Source organism: Brachyistius frenatus, unplaced genomic scaffold (genome assembly GCF_029030835.1).
Source record: "Brachyistius frenatus isolate BFR_SWC_R1_liver_20210118 unplaced genomic scaffold, ASM2903083v1 Contig_13, whole genome shotgun sequence".
NCBI classification, from domain to species: Eukaryota; Metazoa; Chordata; class Actinopteri; family Embiotocidae; genus Brachyistius; species Brachyistius frenatus.
In genome coordinates, this window is record NW_027210612.1 from 4,326,764 (window position 1) to 4,352,685 (window position 25,922).

A 25,922-nucleotide genomic window follows, 5' to 3' on the forward strand; every position below is an offset into this window, starting at 1 on the left:
TGGATGTGTTAAATGGACGAGCATAATGTTAGCTTTCGAGTAAATTGTAGATCATTACATGTGCAGCAGAATCCTAACACAGTGTTCCTCTTTTTCATTCAGAATGACATCACGCCGCTTCATGTGGCATCAAAAAGGGGTAATAGCAACATGGTGAAGCTGCTGCTAGACAGAGGGTCCAAAATCGATGCAAAGACCAAGGTGAGACACTTGAAATCAGTTTTCCTCAGAAATTCAGAAATAAGGCTCATGAGGCTGAATTATATGATTTCTACTGTTTGTTTTATATTTTAAATGAGCTGAAGTTCATCAGGCACCCTACATAGGTGTTCTGATCAGTAAAATGTGAAGTTAGTGTTGGGTGGCTGTTATTTCCTTGTCCAAATTTGCCTTTTTTGATGCACTATCAAGTTTATGTGTTCGTATCTCTAGAATTTTAGAAGTTAAAGTGAAATTTGTTTAACATCAGGGAAGCTTAAACATTTGTACAAACAACAACAACGACAACAAAAAAGGGTAGTGATGAGTATTTTTGTGTTTATTTTGATTCTTCTTTTTTAGGATGGACTGACACCTCTTCACTGTGGGGCGAGGAGCGGGCACGCGCAGGTGGTAGAGATCATGCTGGACCGAGGAGCTCCTATCCTGTCCAAGACCAAGGTAGCTACTACGATGATCAATTCAGGAGAGGCTGCTTAGTTCAGAATAGGAAAGAAAAGGACCAAACACATCACTTGCTCTATTTCACTGGCTCTTATTAAATAGAACAGACTAGAATAGGTCACATTTTTGTTGGAACAGGCCACACATTGTTCATACCACACTAATACATTTGTTTGTATACATCAGCTTTCCTAACCACACAGAGCTATTTGAAATCTGTCATCCAATCAGGTAGCAGGTCTGTTTTTGCTGCTGTAGTGTCGTCGCATTGTCTCCATAACGTCTGTGCGACCTCTCCGGAACAGCCTGTCTCCGCTGCGTAGCCCTACAGTTTGGCCGCGCAGGACGACCAGTGTAACAAAATAGACATTGTTGTAATGACCTCGTTATAACAATGCTTCTGCAACCTTCTCAGCAACTCCCTTCGCAGTCTCTCTGTGCAGCACACGGCCAGGCCCTAACTTCCTGTGTCTGTCTGTCCATCTGTCTATGTGTGCGTCCGTGTGTGTGTTTGTCTCTCCCTCTTTGTCTGGCTGTCTCTTTTTCTCCCCCTCTCTCTCTCTCTCTTTCTTTCCCTCTCTCCGCCCACTATAGAACGGCCTGTCGCCGCTCCACATGGCCACCCAGGGGGACCACATCAACTGCGTCCAGCTGCTGCTGCTCCAGCACGACGTACCGGTGGACGACGTCACCAACGACTATCTGACGGCGCTGCACGTTGCCGCCCACTGTGGTCACTACAAGGTGGCCAAGCTCATCGTGGACAAGAAGGCCAACCCGAATGCAAAAGCTCTGGTATGGATCAGAGTCTACGGAGAGAGAGGGTGTGGGTCTGTGAGTGAGAAGTGACAAGGCCATGGTAGAAAACCCCACTCCACAAATATTGACAGTGAAATGTAGTAGTTAGTTGCTGGTTTCCAAAGGACACTTTCTTTGCTTTTATGTTGAACACATATAGATTAAAATGAAATATTAAATTCAATTAAATACTATTTTCCATTGCATTGCGTAGCTGGTGGTTACAGATGAATTTGTAATATACAGAAGGTGCAAAATGAGCGAACCAGGAGGCTATTACTGTGCTGATATGATGGTTTTAAAGAAGAATGAGAATAGTTTAGGATACTAAAGGTTCTCCTTAAAGAAAACTAAAACGGAGAACTGTGAGAGAAATGAGACAAAAGGGTGAATCAAGGTGGGACATAGCGAAATCTGAAAATGTAAAAGATCTGAATGACACAAATGGTTAAAAATTGATTCTCAAGGACTTTCAGAGAATCTGGATTTTAAAAGGAGTTGAAAAATTCACTCTTCTAAAGGTGCCATTTTCTGAACCAGACATTTCTTTCCTGGCGTATGGTCTGCCTCCCTTTATCAGCCCGTTAAAAGCACTCACACAGTCACAGATATTTTGTGAGTGTAGAGCGTTCGTCTCTTACTGGGTATCAGTGATGTTAGTAGAGCAACAGCTTCACACTGAGTTTTCTCTTTTTTTTTCTGTGTGCAGAATGGTTTCACTCCACTTCACATCGCCTGCAAGAAGAACAGAGTTAAAGTGATGGAGCTGTTGCTTAAACATGGGGCGTCTATCCAGGCTGTCACCGAGGTAATTTACCAGAATGGACTTCTTTTACTCGTTCTGTTACTGCTGTTCAGCATTTGTCACCAGAAGTGCTTTCTTTAAATTGTACCTACTGGATTCTGAGCTGTACCCTTCAATACATAATCATGGCATGCCTTTTAATGGGTCTTGTCTTTGTTTGGACTTGATCTTAATACAAATTTGACTTGACTTGATTAATTTAGTTTTTAATGTAATGTTTCATGGTGATCATCTGTTTCCCTGCAGTCTGGCCTGACGCCCATCCATGTGGCAGCCTTCATGGGCCATGAGAACATTGTGAATGCACTGACACACCACGGAGCCTCACCTAACACCACCAATGTAGTGAGTGGATCATTTTTAATGCAGTGTTAGAAGTACTTTTCTTTTTAGATATCTGTTCAAATCCTGCATCACTGCTTATGAAAAGCTCCCTCTGACTCTGTTTCTGTGTTGCCTCCAGCGAGGGGAAACAGCACTCCACATGGCAGCCAGGGCGGGCCAGGCAGACGTAGTCCGATACCTGCTGAAGAACGGAGCCAAGGTGGAGACCAAGTCCAAGGTTAGAACACCGAGCCTCATTATCAATCACTGCGTCAAGGAGAAAACAAACAATGCTAAAACGCTGGGCCAAAAGTCACGTCCTCATTCTCTGCAGGACGACCAGACAGCGCTGCACATCTCCAGTCGGCTGGGGAAAGTTGACATCGTTCAACAGCTGCTGCATTGCGGCGCCTCAGCCAACGCTGCCACCACCTCAGGCTACACTCCCCTTCACCTGGCCGCCCGCGAAGGGCACCAAGATGTTGCTACCATGCTGCTGGAGAACGGAGCCTCACTGTCCTCCTCGACAAAGGCAAGTCGCTTAAAGAATTTTAAATCGAGTGAACGTCACACAGACTCACACTTCTGGTGAACCAAGCATTACATGGCATTACAGAGAATGTCCACTTATTGCAGTGCTTTATTTCTCCACTAGTGGGCATCAGTTTATGTTTCAAAGATGATTGTCTTTCTCAACTAAGAAATGCAAAAATATTCTGTTGTCACAATAATAGCATTTAGAGTCTCCAGTTATCAGGCCCATTATCTACCTGTACGCCTCAACCATATTAAATTCGGTCCTGAAAGTATTGTTCGTTTTTTTTACCCTTTCAGACAAAGTGTTGATCGGTTTAACAATGTTCACACTCAGGATAGAGTGACCCAGTAATTCAAGACTCGTCTTGTTCTTCTCAGGAGGGATTTTTTTTTTAATCAATGCAGTTTAGCGATAAAGTAAAATGAACATTTTTGGTGATAGTGTGGTCGCACATCTGGTTAATAGCACAGGTCAAGGTCAAAAAGAAATGTGAATGAGTCTTTATCAAACTGGTTTGTGCATGTGTGTGGTATGTGGCTGGGGGCTGTCTTTGAAGGTGACCTATGTCAGATTAATGAAGGGTAAACCCCATGGTACTCTCATCCCCTCTCTCTCTGTTTTTCACACACACACACACACACACACACACACACACACACACACACACACACACACACACACACACACACACACACACACACACACACACACACACACACACACACACACACACACACACACACACACACACACACACACAGCATCTTTCGGGACATCACCTGAGTCAGCTGTTCAAAGGAAATTATGTCATACCAATGTGGAAACAGAATAATTGGGGGATGGGAAGCATTAAGTGATGTGTATGAAACAAATTTATCATTAAAGTGAAAACTTTTTAAACATTTTAAATTAGGCTATGTATTCAACAGTGTATTTTCTCTAAAACAAGCCTTCATTTAAACACTGACTGTAACCAATCATACAATGAGGTCATGTGTTTCAGAGCGAATCTGTCGGAGCCCCACATTCACAAAATATGACCTAATTCTTTAAATATCTTCACATACACACATGAAGGAAGATTAACATGATATCATTACACAACAATCATTTGTAGATGTGGAATATATGAAGAAGTATGGACCTTCGGCCTTTATAAGGGTATGAAAACCTGTGTATGTGCTGGTATAACCTACTCATACACATATAATACTCACTTATAGGTTATCACACATTTCAATGTAGTTAATTAAAGTGATTACATAATAGTTCAAAAATAGCAACAACAACAAAAATACTTGAAATGTCATCCAAACATTTTGACTTTAGGATCAAATAGTCTGTTCTGGACTTGAATGGATCGTAGTATGTTTTTATTTGTGAGCTGTTCAACTACAGAGACTTCATGTGTACAAATCTTTTTTTACTTACGTAAAAGTTGTTGTTGCATGAACTTTGTCATTCAGATGGGATGTTTACAACAATGTGAGAAACTATGTTGCTTGTAAAGAGACGCTTGTAAAGAGCTTGATCCCCAAACAGACAAGTCTGACCTACAAGAATTCAAATATTCACTTCCTGTTTAAATACCCATCTGTACTCATCTCACTCTCTTTTTGTATTTTTTTCCATTTTGATCATGTGTCCTGTTTTGCATCCCACAGAAAGGGTTCAGTCCGCTGCATGTGGCTGCAAAGTATGGCAAGATGGAGGTGGCCAGTTTGCTCCTACAGAAGAGAGCTGCGCCTGATGCTGCGGGAAAGGTGAGAGGAGGAGACTGGTGCACAGCTCACTTTAGGGAGGCATTCTTGTTTGCAATGTTTTCAGATGTGCTAGTGTTGGAAAACAAGAGCTGTCTGACCTGACCTGCCACAGAAATGACAGGCAACAGGAGCACAAACTCATATTTCTTCAATTCTACAGCAAGGTGTGTCACGATCAGAGACTTAGTTTTCAAATTAACAGCCACCAGGATTATTAGCGGCTGTATGTACAACATGTACAGTATGTGTATTCTTATATAAGACAAAGGAGGGTTAGACATGAAATTCTTCCTCTCGAGATCTGGCAGAAATCAGGAAAGCATTCAGATACTCTGACCATTTATCATTCTGCAAGTCTCTCTGTCGCCTGCCCTTATCCAACCTGTCTCTGAGAGAGTAAACAGATTCCTTTTGGAGTCGTATTTTCCGAGCTGCAGCTGGACACAGGGGTTGGTGGGAGTGTTTGTGTGGAGGAGCAGCAGGTTTAGGTCTGATCCCAGGGCAACACAGCCAACAGATGCTTGTCCTGTTGCAAAGACCTTGTAGGCAGATTTGTTTTTATTCCCCTGATACACACACACACACACACACACACACACACACACACACACACACACACACACACACACACACACACACACACACACACACACACACACACACACACATATTGACACACTTACTTAACACAGGCCCATTGGCACGAGTTGCATGTGTGTCTGTGCCACCATCTGAGAGCATTTAACATAATGGCAGTCAGGTATGATAATGAAGCTTCCACACTGCTTGGTGGTAGCATGCTATAATCAGTCATATTGTCAAGCACGCAAAGAAATAATCAGGTCTTTATTGCTGTTTAATTGCGCTAATTTTCTTTAGAGGTAAGAAAGACGACAATGATTTTTTTTTTTCTTACATTTTGACCCAAAATATGAATGTATCCCACAACTCTCCTGTACAGTTATAACAACACATCACAACATCTCATGACGATCAGGACACACTGTGCAGACTCTAAATATTCAGACCAAGTGTTCTCTGAAATTATGTTATACCACGTGACTCAGTCTTGCAAGCTGAGTCGGCTATAAATTGTGCTGTGTTTAAGGATTACTTTAGGTGTAGCTCAGAAGTGTAATCTACCATAATCTACCTCTTAGTTCGTTGTTTGCAATGTATACCAACGCTATGAGATAAAGTAGTAAAGAAAGTGATACGACAGAAATACGACCTGTAAAGGCCCCCACGGAAATGTGTAGTCACCTCACTTCGATGTTCGAGCCTCATCGAATGGTGGTGTACAATATGTGCAGAGTTTCGACACGAGAGTATCAAAAGCCAACGGGGTCACAATTCTTCACAGTCCTGCCATTTGATCACCACCTGGCATTTGTAAACACCGTTCAGTTTGCCACCAGGCATATTTATAGACTGTCTGCTCTATTTAATGATGGATATCTGTTTTTATTTTTTTATCAGTAGATTAACACTTGCATTGCATACACTTACTACCTTGTAGGTTGTCTCTTTTATTGTAGCAGGAAGTGTCGTATTAAGCAGCATAATACCGGTGTTCTTATTTACTTGCATGATATTGTCTAACCAGCCATGTGACCCTTCTGTCCCCTGTTCGGCTTCCTTTTTTACTCTTATACAGAGTCAAGGTGGATGGGGCATTTAAGTTGTTTATTTTGCAATGGGACACACACACACAGTCAGTTCAGGAAGATGGATAGATGGATCGGTACCACTTGCTATCACCACAGCCAAAAAATCCTGCTCTGCATCAGGTTACTATGTTGGCTTGAACAACTTTACATTATAGTCTTGACATTGTGACCGTCTAGTGACATAATACGAATAAAATAAACTTGCGTATAAAATAGATTAGAATGACTGTGTAACTTTTACAATATCTATATCATAATTGTCTACTCAGTTGTACCAGAACAAGAATATATTCCTTACAAAAGAAAATAAGTCATCCTCTAAATGTGCGCAGGGAAAAGACTATGATGTAATTGGTTCTCTACTGCCACCCTTTGGAGTTTTATAGTAACAGCAGCCATGCTGGATTAACTCAGTCAACAAGCACAAATGAACAGCCACCATTCAAATGGTTGATATAACTACAGACTACTTCACATATTGAAGCATACAATCACAATCAGATGAATAAGTAAATAAAATTAGATAAATAAGAAAATAAGACCCAAGTGCATACTTGGGATTCAAGTCAAGTCAATTTTATTTATGTAACACAGTTTAAATACAACAACAATTCCCCAAAGTGCTGCACAACATTAAAGACTTAAGATATGTACACCATTAAAGACTAAATAAAACAAAACAAAAATTAATGAAAAGAAAGAATAGCCAGAAACAACTTTGACTAATATGACTTGCAATCATAACCACACACGCTTATACACATGTAAATTAAAACTGTAATGTGTAGTGTATGTGTGGTGTTTGCTTTAGCTAAAGTACACATTTATACACAGGATAAAGGACTTTTCAGTAAAGTAGGAAACGCCTTGTCCACAAAATAGACTTTTGAAATGAAATGTATTTGCATACTTAAAGATTCCGAATTTTTCAATGATGGAAAAGGTGTAGCAGCAAGGCAATTGCTCTTTTTGTGTGTGGGGGGGGGGGGGGAACCATCAGGCTCTATTATTAAAATCATAAAACTTTTATGCATGTCTGAAGGAAATCTTTAAATCAAAACAATAACAATGCTTCTGCTGCTAGCACACTAATCCTCCTCTGCCAAAAAACTAAACTGTCACTTCATTGCTGTCCAATGAAAACCATGTATCTCCAATTGTGGTACTTTGCCCGCTCTTCAGCTCTGCTTGAGGCCAGCGGCTTGAAGGTACATTAGCTGAACTTACCTAAATCTCCATGTTGGCACCAAATTTAGACAAGGAAGAACAATGTGATCATAGCTGAATCCTTTAAAAAAAAAAAAAAAAAGTTTGACAAAGTTATACCAAGTGTTCATATGTGGATTCGGACAATTCTCCCACTTCTTAAGCGAAACCTAAAAAACAATTGCTGGTGAGTTGACATTTTGGAGATACATTTCGGAGGCCAGCGAGGACACGCTCTCTCTTTGTGTGTCTCTTTTGATAATGGGACCCTCCTCCAGCTCCTTCTAGATTGCAGCATGAAGTTGCTGCTGCAAAGCGTCTCCTGTACTGAATATCTTCCATCAGTCTGATGTTCATCACCCTCCATTTCTTAACATTCTGTGTATCTATGCTTGTGTGTGTGTGTTCAGTGATCTTCTAATCTGGTGTTGTGTTGCATGCTTGTGTGCGTGGATGTGTTTCTGCATTTGTGTGTGTGTGTGTGTGTGTGTGTGTGTGTGTGTGTGTGTGTGTGTGTGTGTGTGTGTGTGTGTGTGTGTGTGTGTGTGTGTGTGTGTGTGTGTGTGTGTTTTAGAGTGGGCTAACTCCACTGCATGTAGCCGCTCACTACGATAATCAGAGAGTGGCACTGCTGCTGCTGGATCAGGGAGCTTCTCCACACGCTGCCGCCAAGGTATCCACACAAACACACAAAAAAAACTCACACTGGCTTATGCGCTCATCGTCAGCTCATTAACAATGTTGTGTATGTAACGTCCATTTGTATGTATGCAGATCTAATGCTCACTCATTTCCTCCCATTCCCTCTTTTACATCGTGAGTGAATGTGCAGGTGTCCCTTTGTGCTGAGCCAAGTCTTTGAAATCACTCAACCAGCCAGAATTTAGCTCATGCTGTCAACTTATTGGGCTCGCTATATTTTATATCTCTAATAAAACCCAACCAGAAACAGTTTTGCCAGTGAATGTTTAGGGGCTAGTAATGTGCTATACATGCTGTAAATTACTCCCGAGTCAGTCAGTCGTCCAAACCACCCACTTTTTGTCCTTTCTGGAGCTGTAAATTCTGTGTTTCCAATAAAAACAAAAAAAGAATTTAGTTACTGCCCTTGTTGAAGTGCCTGACCCACACAAACACACATGGCAAGTGACATATGGTCAAGTTGTGGTTCGTCTCCTGCTAGGCGTTTGGTAGTCTGTCAAAACCACAAAACAAGTATGAGGCAGGACCAATGAAAATATGGCAGGAAATGCCTGTTTTGGCTGGACTGCCAGCTTACACATTGCCAGAGCAGACTGAAGCTTGTAAAGCTAATTTGTCTTTTTCTCCTTGTCTTCCCTTCCTCGCTGGCTCTGTCTCCTCCTGTCTCTCTTTCTTAATCTGTCTCTATTTATTCAAATACTTCTCTTGCCTCCCTCCTACACTTTTAGTCATTCCTCCCTGCCTCCCTCTCTCTAAGTTTCTCCATCTGCAAGTCGTTTTTCATTCGGCTGGGCTCTAATGTCGTTGCGCTTGGTCTAATTTAGGTGCTTTTGGAAAGGGATCAATCTGTGTGCACTGGAGGAGCCATCTAGAGGCGTTAGCCACACAAATACTAGCAGTGAGTTATCGCATAGTTGTGTCATAAAACATGGGTCATGTGCGATGTCCCACTCAGGAAGGAGGATCTGAAAGTGGGATTTTGAATAGTGAAATACGTCACCCTTTGCACAACCCTAGAAATGAAACCAGATTTAAAGACGGAGGACAGTTTGGAAATAACGTGTCTTCAGTTTTATACTTTTTAGAGCACAAACACAGAGACAGTGGTGACATAGATGTTCTATAAATATATATGACTCTTCCCTTTTCCATTTAAGCTAAAATCACCCCACTCCTCTGCAGACCTCAAGGCTGCCCAGACATCTGAACAGAGCCCTGCTGCTACCATCAGTGGAGGTCCCATCAGGGAAATGTATTTAGAGTAAATGCTGTTTCTAGTTTAATGATGTCTCTCGATAGTGGCCCAAGTGAGGAAAGTAAGAATGGTACGGTTACCTTTTTAGCTGCTCACCTGTCTTTTCACATTGTCTCCAGCCTTTTTACTGTTGTGTAAATGTGCAGCTAGCTGAAGTTAACCTTGTGTTTGAGGTCTTAGATGATTATTCACAAGCTGTTCGAGGAGTCATAGTTCTCCCACTGAAGATAAAACATAAAATGTTTGAATAGAAACAAAATGAATAGAAAGTCCATGGATCTGTCATGCCATGACTACATGGGTTATATGTTAAAATACAAAATGTTGTCATTTTTGGTCAAATATCTGAATCGTGATGAAACTTCCTGTTTATTATTCTGAAGTGCATCTACTCATGTGTTGAAGCTGCTAAACTTAATTCAGGTTTGAGTTGGCACCATGGATGCAGAAATAAGAGTTGTTTTTTTTTTTTTTTAATTTTCATTACTTTTATTGTAGCTATACATTTTTTTGTAGATATAATGAAAATGACTGCCTGATCTAACTGTGACCATAGCGATCCTGCAGCTTTGTCCATGCTTCAGTCTATAATGTATGAAGTGGATTCCATTTTGATTCAAAATGGAGTCAAACACATTATAGAAGAAAACATCCAAAGAAATGATTCCCTGTTTTGTGCAACACTGAGCATAACTAGCCAATCTCAATCACAGTAAACAGATTTAAAAAAAAAAAAAAAAAAAGAACAGCCATCACATTCATAGAAAAGCTCAGTCCAACCTCCTGACCTGTCCTGGCCTCTGTCTTTCCCACCTCAGAATGGGTACACGCCGCTCCACATCGCTGCCAAAAAGAACCAAATGGACATTGGGACCACACTGCTGGAGTACGGCGCAGACACCAACGCGGTGACGCGGCAAGGCATCAGCCCCATTCACCTGGCAGCGCAGGAGGGCAGCGTGGACCTGGTGTCACTGCTGCTGACCAAGAACGCTAACGTCAACGTGTGCAATAAGGTGGAATGAGTAGCTGCAGCATGTACAGTTGCAAAGAGAGTGTTTATTAATTTACGAAGACTCTACAGTCGCGCAGATGTAGACACGCTTTATGCGCGCGGAGACACATAGCCTGCAGTCTTTGCCAGTATTTACCGACGTAGTCATGTTTGAATGTAGATGAACATTTCTCACCAGCCTCCTTGACAGCATCCTAGCTTTCACCCGGTCACTCTTTACTAAGTAGAAAAACTGATGAATCCTTTGACTTCTTAAACCAGTTTTCTGTTTGCTTAGAGACACAGCGTGTGTCGATTTATATCTATGTTCATGTTTGCATGTGTCCCTTCTTTTTAAACAGAGCGGACTTACACCCCTCCACTTAGCAGCTCAGGAGGACAAGGTCAATGTTGCAGAGGTCCTTCTCAACCACGGGACTGATGTCAACCCACAAACAAAAGTAAAGCTTTCTCAGACACCACACACACACACACTGATATACACAAGCAGACAGAGGTCTTTTATTCCCTTTTTTTTGTTTTTTTTGTTAAGGTTTGATGCAAACTAATATTTTTTTTTTCCACCCATCACTGACTTTCCTTGTCTTTGGTTTATTATCTTTTATTTGAACTTGATTTTTTGGTATAGTTTTAGTGTATTTGTGGCATCGGAAAAACACACTCACACACTCTCTTGTCCGTAATCATCTCAGGTGCTACATAAATAAAAGATTGATACCTGAGTAGAAGGTGTTCATGTCTTTATGGATACACCTCACACCGCAGCAAACACACAAATGCACATGAACACGTACATGCTGTAATTTTTAGTGATGCTCCCATAATAGGCTGCTCGCGCTCAGACAGACCTGCAGCAGCTGAAGGTTGGGGCTAACACAAGGTTATTTGGTGTGTGTGTGTGTTTGTGCTGACAGGGTAGTTGTTTACAGCGAATAGGTTATTCACTCACTGATCTCCATTTACCGTTATGCACACACTTTATTCAACTAGGACGTGAAATGTGATGCGGTTTTGAAGTTATATTTAGAATCAGCGACAGCGTGCCGAGAAGAGGCAAATCTTATTTTCTTCCATAGAAAATCATCGGTTTGTGTGCAGAATGATTTTTAAATTCTTACATTATGCACTTTTTAGAATAACAGTCAGTTCTTTTGTAAACTGATGACAATATGATGCATCGTCTTTTTTACTTTTTTTTCTCTCCCTTTCATGTCTGTGCCTTTTTGCTCCATATACTGTCTTTCATGCAGATGGGTTACACTCCGCTGCACGTTGCTTGTCACTATGGTAATGCGAAGATGGCAAACTTCCTGCTGCAGAACCACGCCAGAGTCAATGGCAAAACCAAGGTAGACAAACACAGATACACGCTGTCTTGTATTATTGATTAAGTGAAGCTCTTTCTGTTTCCACATAATTTATTTGTTCCTTTCCTGGGCTAACTGGTTGTGTTTATGTGTGTTTTTAGAATGGGTACACTCCTCTACACCAAGCAGCTCAGCAGGGCCACACCCACATCATTAACCTGCTGCTTCAGCACGGGGCCTCAGCCAACGATCTCACCGTGGTCGGTGCACTAACACTCTGGCACCGACACACCCTCTCCAACGGAGCTGAAATATTGAATGTTATACGTTTTCTGTGCACCTCCTGTGAATAACTTCCTCTTCGTCTGTCACTGGTCAGAATGGGAACACTGCCCTATCCATCGCCCGTCGTCTCGGGTACATCTCTGTGGTGGACACTCTGAGGCCCGTGACGGATGAAAACCTGACCACCATGGTGAGACACTGTCTTCTCGTCAACAGCATCCCATATAGTTCAATGCACCCAATCTCTATTACATTGTCAACCTTCATGTGAGCATTTTCTATAACTTGTGAATAGGTTGAATATGAGAGCCGGTTCAATACATGACATTACATCCTGTATGTGACATTGAGAACTGAGCATGCTAATTAGTAAAACATTGTATTTCATTTTGTTGTGGTTTTGAGTACCCAGATAGTATTAGACATAAAAAAAAAAAAAATTAATAAATTAAAATGGAAGTGAGAATTTAGCTTCCTCAGTTTAAATGACTAAAAAGCTCTGTAACCAGGAGGTACAGGCATGCAATGACTAAACACAACGTCGGATAAATGATATCATGTTGGTAGTTTGTTGCATTATGAAGATTGTAGTTTGCTAAAAACTTTATATATGCTTAAGAATATGGTCTTCATTAATGTCAAGTATTTGTCTGTTTCTTATTGAGCAGCTGTGTTAAACTGAATGGTGTGACTGACCTCTTTGCCCAAATTCAAACTTGGTCAGTCAGCCAGCAGCATACTGTAAGTGGTGTGTGTGTGTGTGTGTGTGTGTGTGTGTGTGTGTGTGTGTGTGTGTGTGTGTGTGTGTGTGTGTGTGTGTGTGTGTGTGTGTGTGTGTGTGTGTGTGTGTGTGTGTGTGTGTGTGTGTGTGTGTGTGTGTGTAAGTGTCGCATATCAACCTGCGAATCACTCAGTCAGTCACGCTGTGTCACATGTGTGAAGCCGTCCTGATTAAGAGAGAGAAAGGGCTTAGATTGGAGCTTAAGGTTTCTCCTTGCACTGCCGATGTCACTAACAGCAATCTGATCCACACACGTGTCCGGGAAGAGGGCGACGGGTAAGAAAATAGGACAGAAAGTGAGGCAGTAGGATGATAAAGAGGTGACAGGAGTGTGATGGGGACAGTGAATGAAGAGGCAGCCAGAGAGGTCACAGAAGATCCAGCACAATCAGTGTCAAAGTGTATTCGTTATATCTGTCCCGACCTACAGTCGTCTAACTTAAAGATCAAGGTCGTTTCACTACACCTTTCTGTGATTGATCTATTATTCACCGTGCAGAAACCTGTGCTGTTGTTTTATGTCTCTATTGAACCTACATCTTCAATCTGCGGGACATTGACCAGTCACTTATGTGGGTTAAAAATGGCCTTCAAACGTACGGAGTCAATACTTCTTGCTGTGACAGGGGCCACAGCCAGGTTTAATTTCCTTATTAGGAGATACTGTACATATTAAGGTCTCACTTTATCAGCAATCAAAATACTTGTCACTAACTGACAACAGTTGTCTGAGCTTCAGATATATTAAAAGTGGGTAATCTTCAAGATATACATCCTGATTTTCTCATAGAAAATCCCTGCATTTTCCCCTCGACTCGGTGCCACAGGCAACTGTAAACTGCTCTGACTTTTAAAACATCAACAGTGAGGTTATCAAGATGTTTATGCTTAAATAATGTCATAATTTGTAACTCAAAATTTGCCATTAATAACTGAATAAAATTTGTCCGGAATAGACATTTTAATAGAAAAAAAAGAATATTGTTTTTGCAAAACTGATTTGTTTGGTCGTCCTTCTGCTTTTCATATTCTCAGAGTGCGTCAGAAAAACACAAAATCAATGTCCCAGAGACCATGAATGAGTTCCTCGACATGTCAGACGATGAAGGTATGTCAAAGTTCTCCCTTCCCGTTATTGAGTACTAAAATTAGATCAATGGATCCTTGCAAATGCTTGTTTGATTTGTTCTTCATATGATATTGCATGACTTCCATATACTGTGTGCTACGTGATGTCATTTTCATTAACATGTGCATGTTTCACTGTGTGTGTATCCAAATCACACAGTTCGGGCCAATGTGCCAGAAATTCTCAATGAGGAGTCTTTTTCAGATGTTGATGAAGGTATTTGTCTCCAGTTTGAATCCGTTGTTCTGTTGTTTATTTGTTTGTTTTCCTATAACGCAGCGCACTTCAGTATAACTCTGCTGCCTGGTGCTAACTGACAAGCTTGTGCTATACTGCTGTTCAGCTTCGCTGCTCATCAGAACCAGAGTGCACTCACTCAACAGCCAGAACACACACTTTAAATTTACACAGAAAGCTGTGCTTATTCTGTAGTTATTATGCTGTTTAGGCTCCAAGAATCAGACATATACACTCGTAATAATAGTATTCTAATCCCAGGAGCCAATAAGAGGATCAGAGAGGGAAGATATTCTATTGCTTTTGTTTTATTTTGTCATCAGACGAAGAATAAAGTCTCAGCTGTTGCCATTTGATTCCAGGGAACTCATTAGCAAACATAGCAAACATTACATTGTGTAGCTGTTTATTGGTCTTCAACCTGGCGGCTCCTGTTTCTCTTCACAAACTGACACCGTTGAAGTTATTTTCGCCGGGATGTTAAAAAAAACCATGTTATTTTTAACAACTCGCTCCCCATAAGTCTCACATTCCTCGCTTCTTCTCCTCATCAGACACTTTGTGATGTGTCATCCAAACTTCAGCGCTGCAGTCGCTTCAAAATAGCTGCTGTGAGAAAATGAAAACGAGGCCAGTGTAACTCGCATTGTAATTCAGATAACGGACGATAAAGAGACCTGCATACGTTCAGTTATATAATCTCGTCTCATTCTGTGTAAAACCTCGACACATTACATAACATCAACAATGGCCTGGTTAGCAGTTGACTAGCTGCTGTGGCAATACAGCCAAGTTTATAGCACAAGTCAAGTTTATTGTTCAAGTCAAATTGGTTCAGGCTGCCTCCTTCAGTCTTCTGCCGTTTGTTTTGGAACCACAGAGCCAACATGCTTGTAAAATTGATGAGCTCGTTCATGGGCTGTTGCTTAGCGGACCGTCGAGGAGGGGAGGGTGTGGAGTTTCTATGTCAGGTGATACAGCCAGACTCAACAAGTATACACGCGTATCAGGTGATGGTGGATGAGTTCGCTCTGGAGCTGCATGATGAAGATCCTCATTGGCACCATGTGTTATCACTACCATGTAGGAATTATAAATAAGAGACTCCGCAGCCTCACGTGCCGCACATGAACTGTTTATATACTGTGTACGTAATTCATCAGCATTGTACGTGTGCAGTGTGGCCTTCATATTCCCTTAGCACCACCTCCTGATTTCAGTTAGCTGTTGCATTCAGCCCTGCACTTCTTTGTCTTTAGAGGATATTTTTGCTTGGTGTGTGTATGTGTGTATTAGTTAAGAAAAGGTTTAGAGGAAGCTAAGAGTTTCCACAACTCTCTTTAATCCCACATGGAGGAAGCCAATCCTATTAAACTGCAGGTTGGAGTGACTTAAACCTCTCTGGCTGTTGTGTGTTTGTGGCCTGCCTGTGCAATCACGCTCATCTCATGCTTTCTACAGGCCACTATAGCCACTAATTGTGCTATCTATACAATTTAACTCTTTGTTGTGCTCTGTTGTCACCACAGCCTAGAGTATCTCCATAATCGAGGATACCGCAGTTGCTGTTGTGTCTTTTAAAAATATCTCTTTCATAATTTGTTTGACTTCTTATGCAAGTTTTAGTCATTGCGTGAAACTCGTAGACGGAAGAACTGCGCAGAAAAATGTTGCTCAAGAGTTTTAAAAACGTTTTATTTCATCATGATTTTGGCACCATGCCACTAGCCCCCCTTAGTGAATAAAAAAAATAGAGGAAGAAAAGGCAGAGCACTGTTCAGTGAGGGTTTCCTTCTTCTTCTCTCCGTCACTGTCTCCTTCACTGATGTTCCCAAGCCTTTGCTCAAACGCCCTGTCAGCTGACTGTGCTCACCACAGAGCGGTAAACACTTCCATCGCGGCCTGTTGACGCTCTTCAACCGGAGTTTACTGTGTGGATGCTGTGGCAGGGACACATGGAGTCTCTGTCTCTCTCTCTCTCTCTCTCTCTCTCTCTCTCTCTCTCTCTCTCACTCGCTCTCTCTCTCGCTCACTTTAAATCCAATGAGATGAGCTGTTTTTGAGCCGCCTGCAGGAGAATTAACTCCCTTGTGGCCGCCGATGTCAGATGGCTTGGACTTCTAGGGTTTCTATTCAGCACTGTGTCCCGTTTTTTGCAGCAAGGGGACGCAAAACCCCAAAAGAGTTTGGATTTTATTTCTTTGCGGAGGTGAAAGCGGCGGAGATGTGCGCACCAGCAGCAAACACGCAACTTGGTTGGAGTGGAGTGAAGTGTTTGAAGTGAAGAGAGGGCAACTTTTTCCGTCAGCACCAGGACCACTGAATGGACTACTTGGTAGTCTTAACCTCTCTCTCTGGATTTACCTTTTTGAGCCGGAGACGTTTTGTGGCGTTTTAGAGAAATTACTCAGAACATATAAGCAGGGTTGTGATCAATATGGCTGCGATGGACAAAGGTAAGTCGTAAGGGCATCAAAAGAAATTTCAGTAGCTGGTGCGTTAATAGAAAGTAGAAAAGTGAGATGATGTGAGATCCGATGTAAAATGTTGTCACTCATTATTAGGCTATTTTTTTTTATATATTTTATTCTTTGTAGTTCTCTTCCATGTCCAGATGGCAATTCACTCAGCTTTGAGGTTTTTGTATAGACTTTTAGCGTTTTGTTTTTGTGTTAGAAAGAGGGACAGTGTTCCAGAAGATGCTTCAGCTTTAAAGGCTACAATAGAAGTGTGCGTGTGTGTGTGTGTGTGTGTGTGTGTGTGTGTGTGTGTGTGTGTGTGTGTGTGTGTGTGTGTGTGTGTGTGAGAGAGAGAGAGAGAGAGAGAGAGAGAGAGCTTGAATGGGACGGTGACACATTATCATAGCAGCGGGGAGCCGATTGTTTTCCAGTAATGTCAAGTCAGACAGAAATGGCTAGAAAAGCACCGGAAGTTAGGTTATGAATTTTACCATCAAAATAAAATCAAGGTATCGCTATGCAGCCTACCTTCAATGAAAACCGCCAGTATTATTAAGTTCCTTTGCTTCTTTCTAGGAGTTTTGGAAATGGATGGCAAAGGGGTAACATATACTGTTTTATTTTGAGTCACTGTTGTACAATAAAAGTGCACGGGAGGCACCAGACTAAAATGGATGTGCAGAGATAACGTTTCTTCACTGGAAACATATTTCAATTTGTCATTATGATTGCATGTGTCGTCTCTTCACTTGTACTGGTTTTAAATGTTCACAGCATACTCTTTAGGTTAGTTTTGGAACAATTCATAATACTGAATGAACAGATATTGGCTGTATGCTATAAGTTATCATTGATCGTCCTATGCAAATGTAACACTGTTGGGGATATTACTTGGTCACGTGACTCTATGACTTTTACTTAATAGTAGGTATTTGTTATTTTCACTGTCAAAACTTAGTTGTGACAACTAAAACCCTTTCACCGCCGCTTTTATTTTGAAATCTGACACCGGAAACTCTTTCATTTGGCGTTATCCAGCTTGACACCGGCGGTGGCGTCTGATCGGAGTGCGGCAGTATTGAAGGTAGGGGGAGGGGCTGCGGTGAAGGAGCAGAGTGTTGCAGGCAGGACAGAGCCGGACATGAGGGAGAAGGGGAAACATTGTAGCCGCTCCGGCGGCTTCAATGACCGGCGTGTCATCGTCCACCGGTCCGCCGATCGAGGTGCGATGCGGTGCACTTTCTGCGTATTCTTTGCTTTTTGTGATCAGGCTTTGGTTGCTATTAAACCCTGTGCTGCGCTCTGTCTTTGGGTGTTGTGAAAGGAGCTGCGTTTGGTTTTACAGGAGAGCTCTAGGTATACCGCAAAGTGGCTTTGCTGCTGCCTCTGATGGCATTTTCTCTCAGGTTATCACCGTCTAACCTCTCAAACAGTCCAGCATCGGCGCTGCTCAAGTGTTTCAGCTTCATGTTGTTGTCGTGCCCCAATCAAATGGATAGACTAAAAAGAAAAGTTGCTGTGGGCTATGTAGTTGCAGTGATATAGGTTGTGTTGAACGACAGAGTGGTGCTGATGATGATCAAAGGCCCTCTCTCGGTACTCTAATCGAATAAGAGAGAGACTGGTTTCGGCAGTGAGGGCTTGTTTGTCTTTGTTGGGGTGCCGCATCGCCCCTCTCCTGCCCGGATTCAGCTTTTGAGATAATTAAGAAGATTTTATGATTTCATCCCTCCACCAGGTGAGGATGCGATGACAGGGGACACGGACAAATACCTGCGGCCTCAGGACCTCAAAGAGCTGGGGGATGACTCTCTCCCTCAGGAGGGGTACATGGGCTTCAGCATAGGAGCCCGCTCAGCCAGGTAGGCAACTCTTAATTTTAATAGAGGCACATGAAAGCTGCACTGCTGTCAATTGTTTCACCCAACACGTATATTTTTACTGACATTATATTTGCCTTTGATGCTGTGGTGTCACACTAAATACACAGATTTATGAATCCATATCTGTTGTGGCATGTGTAGTGTATGTTAGTCTGGTACAGTTTATACAATGTAAAGGTCCCTCCAGCACACACACACATATATATATTCAAACACACACACACACACACACACACACACACACACACACACACACACACACACACACACACACAAACAGAATAATGGAAATGGCCAGAGAAAGCAGCTGGAAAGTTGCCATCTAATGATTCAACCTGACAAAATGATTCAGCGTTTTGTGTGACCTCATTCAAACCCAGGCAAAAGAAATTACAAATGGCCGTGTAGTATGAGAGAATCAAGCTGTAACTTTGATCCTCTGAGTGAACAGCTGCACCTCAGGGTGACTACAGTTTGAAACAATGAACAAAGTATGTCGTGGAAAACTGGCAGGCTTCAGTGAAAACACATCAGGACGAGTGTTGTGCAGCGCCGGAGTCTATTGTAGCCACACTGACAGATGGCAGATGCGCCGTGATGGCTGCATTGATCAAAAACAACGACACAAACTGTGAGAGGAAGCTGCTAACATCAGCAGGGCACAGCAAACAAGGGAAACACTGAATTACATGGAGAGATTCCATGGAAACATGTTTATCTGATGGGGTGACGGATGCTGGAAAGAGTTTTGACAGGCAACAATTATGGGAATTGTTGTTAGCAGTTTGAAATAGGAATATGATAAGAGAATAACAGGATGAGGACCATGTTTAACGGTTTGAAGTTTGACTTGTAATAATATTTGGGTTTAAATTGAAATGCCTGTTGTTTTATCTTTCCATTCATGAGCAGTGTGAGTCATGAATATGGACTGCTGTGCTTATAGAATACATATTTAAATTGTTTCTTAATAATAATTAATGTGTTATTCCACAACAAAACACAGCTACAGATACGGAAACTGCTACTGCAAGATGTTTATTGCTGCTTTTATGTCATTGCATATGCATTAACAAAACAGTTGGTAAACTGAAACAGATTTTTTTAAATTGTTGACGTGTCTCTTTGCAAGGGTGTGAATGTAATGCTGTGAAATACATAGAATAATTTATTGATCAATGAATGTATGATGCTGAGCAAAGTTCCTTTCTTTTCCTTACCTTTCTGTTGATGACATGGACATTGCACGGTTTGCTTTTTGACTGGGCTGCGCGCACACAAACACACGCTCATGTAAACCTGGAAAACGAAACGACTTATAGTCGAAGCGTGCAACCATGCAAAAGCACAGCATCAATGTCATGTTGGGAAAAAAAAAAAAAAAAAGCCACGTCTTCAAAAATGCTTTGCTTTTCACTTTTCTATTTTGTTCTTTTCCTTGTTTTCCTGCACCCTGTCCCTCATTCTAGCCCTAGAATCAGGTAAGAAAAGAGTAGTAGTTGTAGTAGGAGTGGTAGGCAACATTAGCTGTCAATGGTTTCTCTCCCCATGTGATCCATAAACCACTACACCCATAAAACCTTTAACCCAAACCACCGGTCACTCATTGTTCATTGGTGTTGCTGTTTGTGGTAGCAGAGTTGTCATGTTGTTGTTGTCGGCGTGTTGTATTTTGACGTCGCCACTCCATTTTAGCCGATCAACCCTCCACCATATTTGCTCATCAGTCGAACAGAATCATCGTATCTGCAAATCTGAGTGTTTGTACTTTTTTGATCCAGGTGTGGAAAAGAGGCCGTCTTTGCTGGACATGAGAAAATAAAAGCAGCACTCGTGTTTTGTGTAGCCTTTTCCTCAGTTTGTGTTACGTGGACTAATCCCCTAACTTTTTTGACGTGGCTTGTTCTTAAGTGGCACTTTGTATTTTTGGAGTGTCACTAAGTGTAACTTCCAGGGATCAAACACACCAGTGTGTTAATAATCCTTCTCTTTTTATCCACACTATTTGCGACGACTCTTGCTGTTAAATTATGGTTTGCAGAGATGGAAACTTACCCAGCCTTTCGAAATCCCCAACTGACAGACTTTCAGACAACAAACAAACATTCCCGCAACCCTCACATGGATGCACAATGACTCAGTTGTCAGCAGTTGTATCTTTGAGCCCACACAGATGCCTTCTTACAACCATCAGAAGACTGATATACACCTAAAGGTTTTAGATCGTGTAGTTGAAAGCATGGCAGTCTGAGTGTGATCACCAGTGAAATAAATATGGTGGTGTGGAAAGAGAGTGGCAGATAGGGATGTGGTGAGAGGAAAAGCAGCAAGACAGAGGAAAAAAGTCTTATTGAGCCGAGGGTAACGTGAACTGCACAGCAACAGGACTCTGAAAGGGAGATAGCAGAGAGAGGAAGAGATGATGGGACAGCATCACACGCAGGAATAGATAACCGAGCAATAGAATGAGCAAGAAGGACGGATACACTGAAGGAAAAGAAAAAAGCATTGATGTTTAGGGAGTAGAGGAGGATGGACAGAATGAGAAAGAGGAGGAAGCTGCGAAGAACAAGCGGGGTCTGGGTGAGAACGGAGGGGGGTGGGGGTTCGTGGGGGGGTTAGCGCTGTGCTGCCATGCCAGCGAGTCCATTCAGTCTGCACAGAGTTGCTTGGTAACTTCGACGGCGGGGTAGGCAGGCCGTGCTGAATAAAGGGCTTCTCTCTGTGCTGAATAGTGTGCCCACTCAAACACGCTGAGCTCTGCAGTTTCTCCCCCCTCGCTCACCCGTTCTCCCTCCTTTGCGCTCACACACATGGCGCATCATGACACGCATACAGTACACACTCAGAGAAAAATAAAGCACAGACTGGTCCAGCTTTGTTGCTGGCTCATTTGATCGTTTTTCCAAGCCCCTTGATCATGCCCAAACATACAAAACAAACAAACACACACACACTCCTCATATGTGACATTTAGGAGTCTAGACACACATGAAAAATACATTTTAGATGACTGTGCATCCACACAAACATTTTGGCTCTTCTGCAATGATCAAATCCCTGTAGCAAAAAAAAAAAAAACAGCACAAGAGAAAAACACCCTGAAAGGAACTTACAGCACCGCATTGAGTCCGAGAGGCTGCAAAAATAGTCACACGTCACCACACAGCCATAGAAGCAGACTGCAGCAAGACAGATAGAAAAGACCAGCTTCCCTTTTTTTGCGTGTTCGCTGCTCTGAAACAGGTTTAGGTCATCTAATCTTAGACTAAAGTCATGTCAGTCTTTGAGCTCAACTGAGATTTAACAGTTGAAATACCTTTGAGAGAATCTTTTTTTTTTTCTTTTTCTGTCATTAAGATCTACACCCTGACAGCCGGGTGCACATACGTACAGTCCACTAATCTGTCATACTCCATCATGTAGACACACTTAGTTACATCCGTGTTTATGACGTGCACCGGCCACACCTTTATATAGAAATAATCCCAAGAGTTTTCTGTCAGTCTGCCCACGTCTCCTCTTCCGCTTTCCCTCTATCTCTTAATGCAAACAAACTGACCTCACTCCTCATTTCCATCTCTGAATAACCTGCTGCAGTATCTTATCCTTCGTTCAAATGCGGGCTCTTCTGCCTCTCTCTATTTTTCCACTTCTTACTTTTGGACTTCTCTGTCCACGAAGTAAAGCAAATTGGTTCCCTGGAGGTTGCATATAGTAATGGATTCCTTGCTTTTTTTGTTTTATGCCGTGGTCCCCCTGCCCGTCACTTGTTGTTGCCCGCGGCACCGGGTTGCGTGGTAACATGTAGCCTCCGCTCCTTCAGTTCGGATAGGTCGAACACACTCAACCGGAGCTCCTTCGCACGAGACAGCATGATGATTGAGGAGATTCTGGCCCCAACCAAGGACACGGTAAGATCTGTTTCTTGTCATCCTCTTCATCTTTTGTTTTTCTTCTTGCCCTTTTTCTTACTGTCTCTACTCAACATTGATCTATTTCCCTCAGTCTGTGTTCAACCAGTTTCCTCTTTGGTATCTTCAGCTGTCTATTTTTCAAGCTTTTCTTCATCAAACTCCCTGATACGCGTCTTATTTTCTTCAACATTTTCTCTGAGCTCTGTCTATCCGTTACCTTATCGTAACACAGGCCCAGTAGATTAAAGCAGGGAGCAGGGTAGCTTTCCTTGTCCTGCACAAAGGTCAGAACAGAAGTAGTGTTCAGGCCATGCCAAAGTGCTGAGGGTGAGTGTATGGCACCTTGACGAAGAGTTTATTCCAACCTAAGGGCTTTGGGCGGCCCCCTTTGCTTTCTCATGGAAAACCACAGAGCTCGTCCTGCCTGTCCAGCGCTTGTTTTGCTGTTCAGAAGCAAAAACAGAAACTATAACTGTTTGCTTTTTAAACAATATTAGCTATAACTGCTTGCTTTTTAAACAATATCATCAATATCTTGCCAAGTTCAATATCATATCAAGATCTTAAACTACACATAGTCACAATATGTTGTTAAATCTAAATTTTTATGACACAAACCAAATGTTTTCAAACTCTAAACTGGTATATTTACAGATTAACTTCCTGTTAAATTGGCATTATATGTACCTGAAAACATATATACTGTGATCTATTTCAGTGCCATCATATTGTAATCTGCTGCAGTCACATCTGCCACCATGTCATTTGAATGTAGATGCCTAATTCATAGGATTATTTGACCTTTGAGAAGATAAAATCATGTTTTCTTTGGTGGAATCAGCCTCTTAAATCCCTTTGTGTGGACCCCATAGTGCGACTTCTGAACTGTTTCTCCTCTCCCCTAAGCTTCAGAGTGTCTGTAAAGACATTTCCTACTTGGTTGACCCACTCAATAAGGTATAAACGTTGATGGATGTCTGACTCATTCGTCAGTTTTGTTATTTTTTTCAGTCACAGTGGTTTAGTTCCCATTTCTCTTGCGCTCTGGTTTTTGTGTATTTGTTTGTTTTGGGTCTTTGCCATTCTCAGCTTTCATCAGTGCCGTGCTCAGTGAACGCTCGTTCCCATGCTCCATGATTCAGTGTTCACATACATGATCATTTATTAATGCTGACTTCCAGCATCATAATTGTTTCATGTTGTGTTTGTATTTTTAATGCATAAGTGTCGTAGTGCATTTACTGTATGTTATTTATTGCGTCTTCTTGTGCCGACTGTGGCGAGACTGTGGACAGTGGTGACAAATGTCATTGAAGGAGAAGCTGTAAATGTTATCAGCTGTTTGTTCCATACCATGCATGACATGAGGGTCATAAAGAATGAAGGGAGGGTCATATCTGTCCATGCAGTGATTGATAATTAGCTCTTTTCTGTCCTTTATTCCATGTTGCCAAATGAGTTATCTGTTGTCGATCTTCCTCATCTCCTCCATCTTTTATCCTTTTCACCTTTGTTCCTCTGATCTCCTCTTTCCCTCTTTAAAGTCTCTCTTTGTCTCCTATTCCTCTTCTCTTCATCTTTGGATCTTCTTCACTCAGCACCTCGCCGTGACCAGATCGGACTACAGTTCGGAGTGTATGCGACGCTACAGCTGGACTCCTGACACCGTGGACCACAGCCACAACACGGTGTCCAGCCCCATTCACTCTGGGTAAGACCAGTGCTGTCTCCTCTGATCAGTCAAGATCTGTTCACCAGCATGCACACACTTACGGTACATGTGAAACATATTGGGTGTGTATATACAGACACATTTAACTGCATGTACATCCATATAACTATTGCCAAAATCACACATTTTACTTGCTTACCGCACAAAAACTGTTGTGTTGTCTTTTGTTCTCCTCCCTAAAGAGTCAATAATCAGCGAGCCCTGCAGCACTGATGCAGACAAGGTGCAGGGCTGTGGGATTTCTACAGTGCTGTTACTGTACACATTACATTACGGCAACCAAAGACACACGTCACCCTCAAAGCTTTCATGTCACACCATAAGTCAAGAGACATGGTCCAGAAGTCGTCTCCCCCCGCCCCCCCCCTCCGCCCCCCCCGCCCCCACACACGCACAAATCCACCCCACACCCCAACCCACCTACTGTTCACTGACATCATACTATTTCTATCACTACAGAAACAAACTGCAGGCTATGTGTGAGCTCATGGTTCAGTGGCTCATAACTTTCATTTGGATATACTGATGATTTTGCTCTCATGTCATTCACATACTTTTAATATATGTGCAGTGTAATAAAGTGTTAAGGTCTGCTTTAAATATGCACTGCTGTCTGTACACAGAATTGAAATGGAAACTTCTTTGGTGTTACTTAGAGATAAAAAAAAAAAAAAAAATTGGGATCTATCATGTCCAGTGTTGGCTCTTTAGTTCTTTTTCTTTTTACCTTTTCAGTGTGTCTGTTTAGATATTATTTAGTTCGTTGTCATTTTGTCCTCAGTGTGTCTTATATATTCTGTTTCCCTTCTGTTTTTTTCTCCCCTCCTGTGGTTCTTAGTCGTCCTTCATCTTCAGTAGTTAATACAGATCCCAGCAGTGATTATGGAACTCTGATACTAAAACTAGGTTCTGGGGGTTTGCCTCCTGCATTGTCTCCCATGTGTTTATTTTGCAGCCTCTCCTCCCCGCTCCCTCAGTATGACTCCAGGTGATGACTGAGTTCGCTGCTTTCACCCATGATGCCGCAGTGATGTCACTCACTTCCTCCACCTCTGTCTCCCTCTCCATCTCGTCACTGTCTTCTTCTCTTCTCCAGTCTGTGCTCGTCTCATCTGTGTGGTCTGGTGTTTCATTTGCACTGCTTAGATATTAGAAGTGTGTAGTCAACATGTTTGGGGGTCTTTCATTGATGTGCCATCTCTATCTTTCAAAGTGCACTTAGAAAAATAAACCTTACAGGGATTCTGCTATTTATAACATACAGTATAGAAAAGGTTTATAACACAACACTTTTAGTGACTTTAGACATAAAGAAAATTCATAAAAACATTAACAGAGGTTTTTTATGCCTACAACCATCCTTCCTCCTATTTGTACCATTGATTATTTTCATGGGACGTCAAAACATGCTCATCATTTGAAGAATAGGACACGTCACATGGCAGTCACATTA

General features: G+C 42.1%; 1 protein-coding gene across 12 annotated transcripts in view; it reads left to right on the forward strand.

Annotated features, from left to right (window-relative positions):
- ank3a (ankyrin 3a) overlaps window positions 1-25,922 on the forward strand; it is a 98,334-nt gene that overhangs the window by 44,482 nt on the left and 27,930 nt on the right. For 2 of the 12 annotated variants that reach the window (XM_069692868.1, XM_069692874.1), the window contains exons 9-30: window positions 103-201; window positions 562-660; window positions 1,258-1,458; window positions 2,171-2,269; window positions 2,513-2,611; window positions 2,730-2,828; window positions 2,925-3,126; window positions 4,797-4,891; window positions 8,342-8,440; window positions 10,543-10,740; window positions 11,081-11,179; window positions 11,990-12,088; window positions 12,208-12,306; window positions 12,426-12,521; window positions 14,148-14,220; window positions 14,401-14,457; window positions 18,676-18,799; window positions 20,290-20,301; window positions 22,632-22,734; window positions 23,644-23,694; window positions 24,336-24,448; window positions 25,425-25,457. In XM_069692868.1, coding sequence (XP_069548969.1) covers window positions 103-201; window positions 562-660; window positions 1,258-1,458; window positions 2,171-2,269; window positions 2,513-2,611; window positions 2,730-2,828; window positions 2,925-3,126; window positions 4,797-4,891; window positions 8,342-8,440; window positions 10,543-10,740; window positions 11,081-11,179; window positions 11,990-12,088; window positions 12,208-12,306; window positions 12,426-12,521; window positions 14,148-14,220; window positions 14,401-14,457; window positions 18,676-18,799; window positions 20,290-20,301; window positions 22,632-22,734; window positions 23,644-23,694; window positions 24,336-24,448; window positions 25,425-25,457 — 2,249 coding nt within the window. The remainder of the gene's footprint in view (window positions 1-102; window positions 202-561; window positions 661-1,257; window positions 1,459-2,170; window positions 2,270-2,512; window positions 2,612-2,729; window positions 2,829-2,924; window positions 3,127-4,796; window positions 4,892-8,341; window positions 8,441-10,542; window positions 10,741-11,080; window positions 11,180-11,989; window positions 12,089-12,207; window positions 12,307-12,425; window positions 12,522-14,147; window positions 14,221-14,400; window positions 14,458-18,675; window positions 18,800-20,289; window positions 20,302-22,631; window positions 22,735-23,643; window positions 23,695-24,335; window positions 24,449-25,424; window positions 25,458-25,922) is intronic. The other 10 variants (XM_069692876.1, XM_069692877.1, XM_069692879.1 and 7 more) reach the window with 8 other exon arrangements.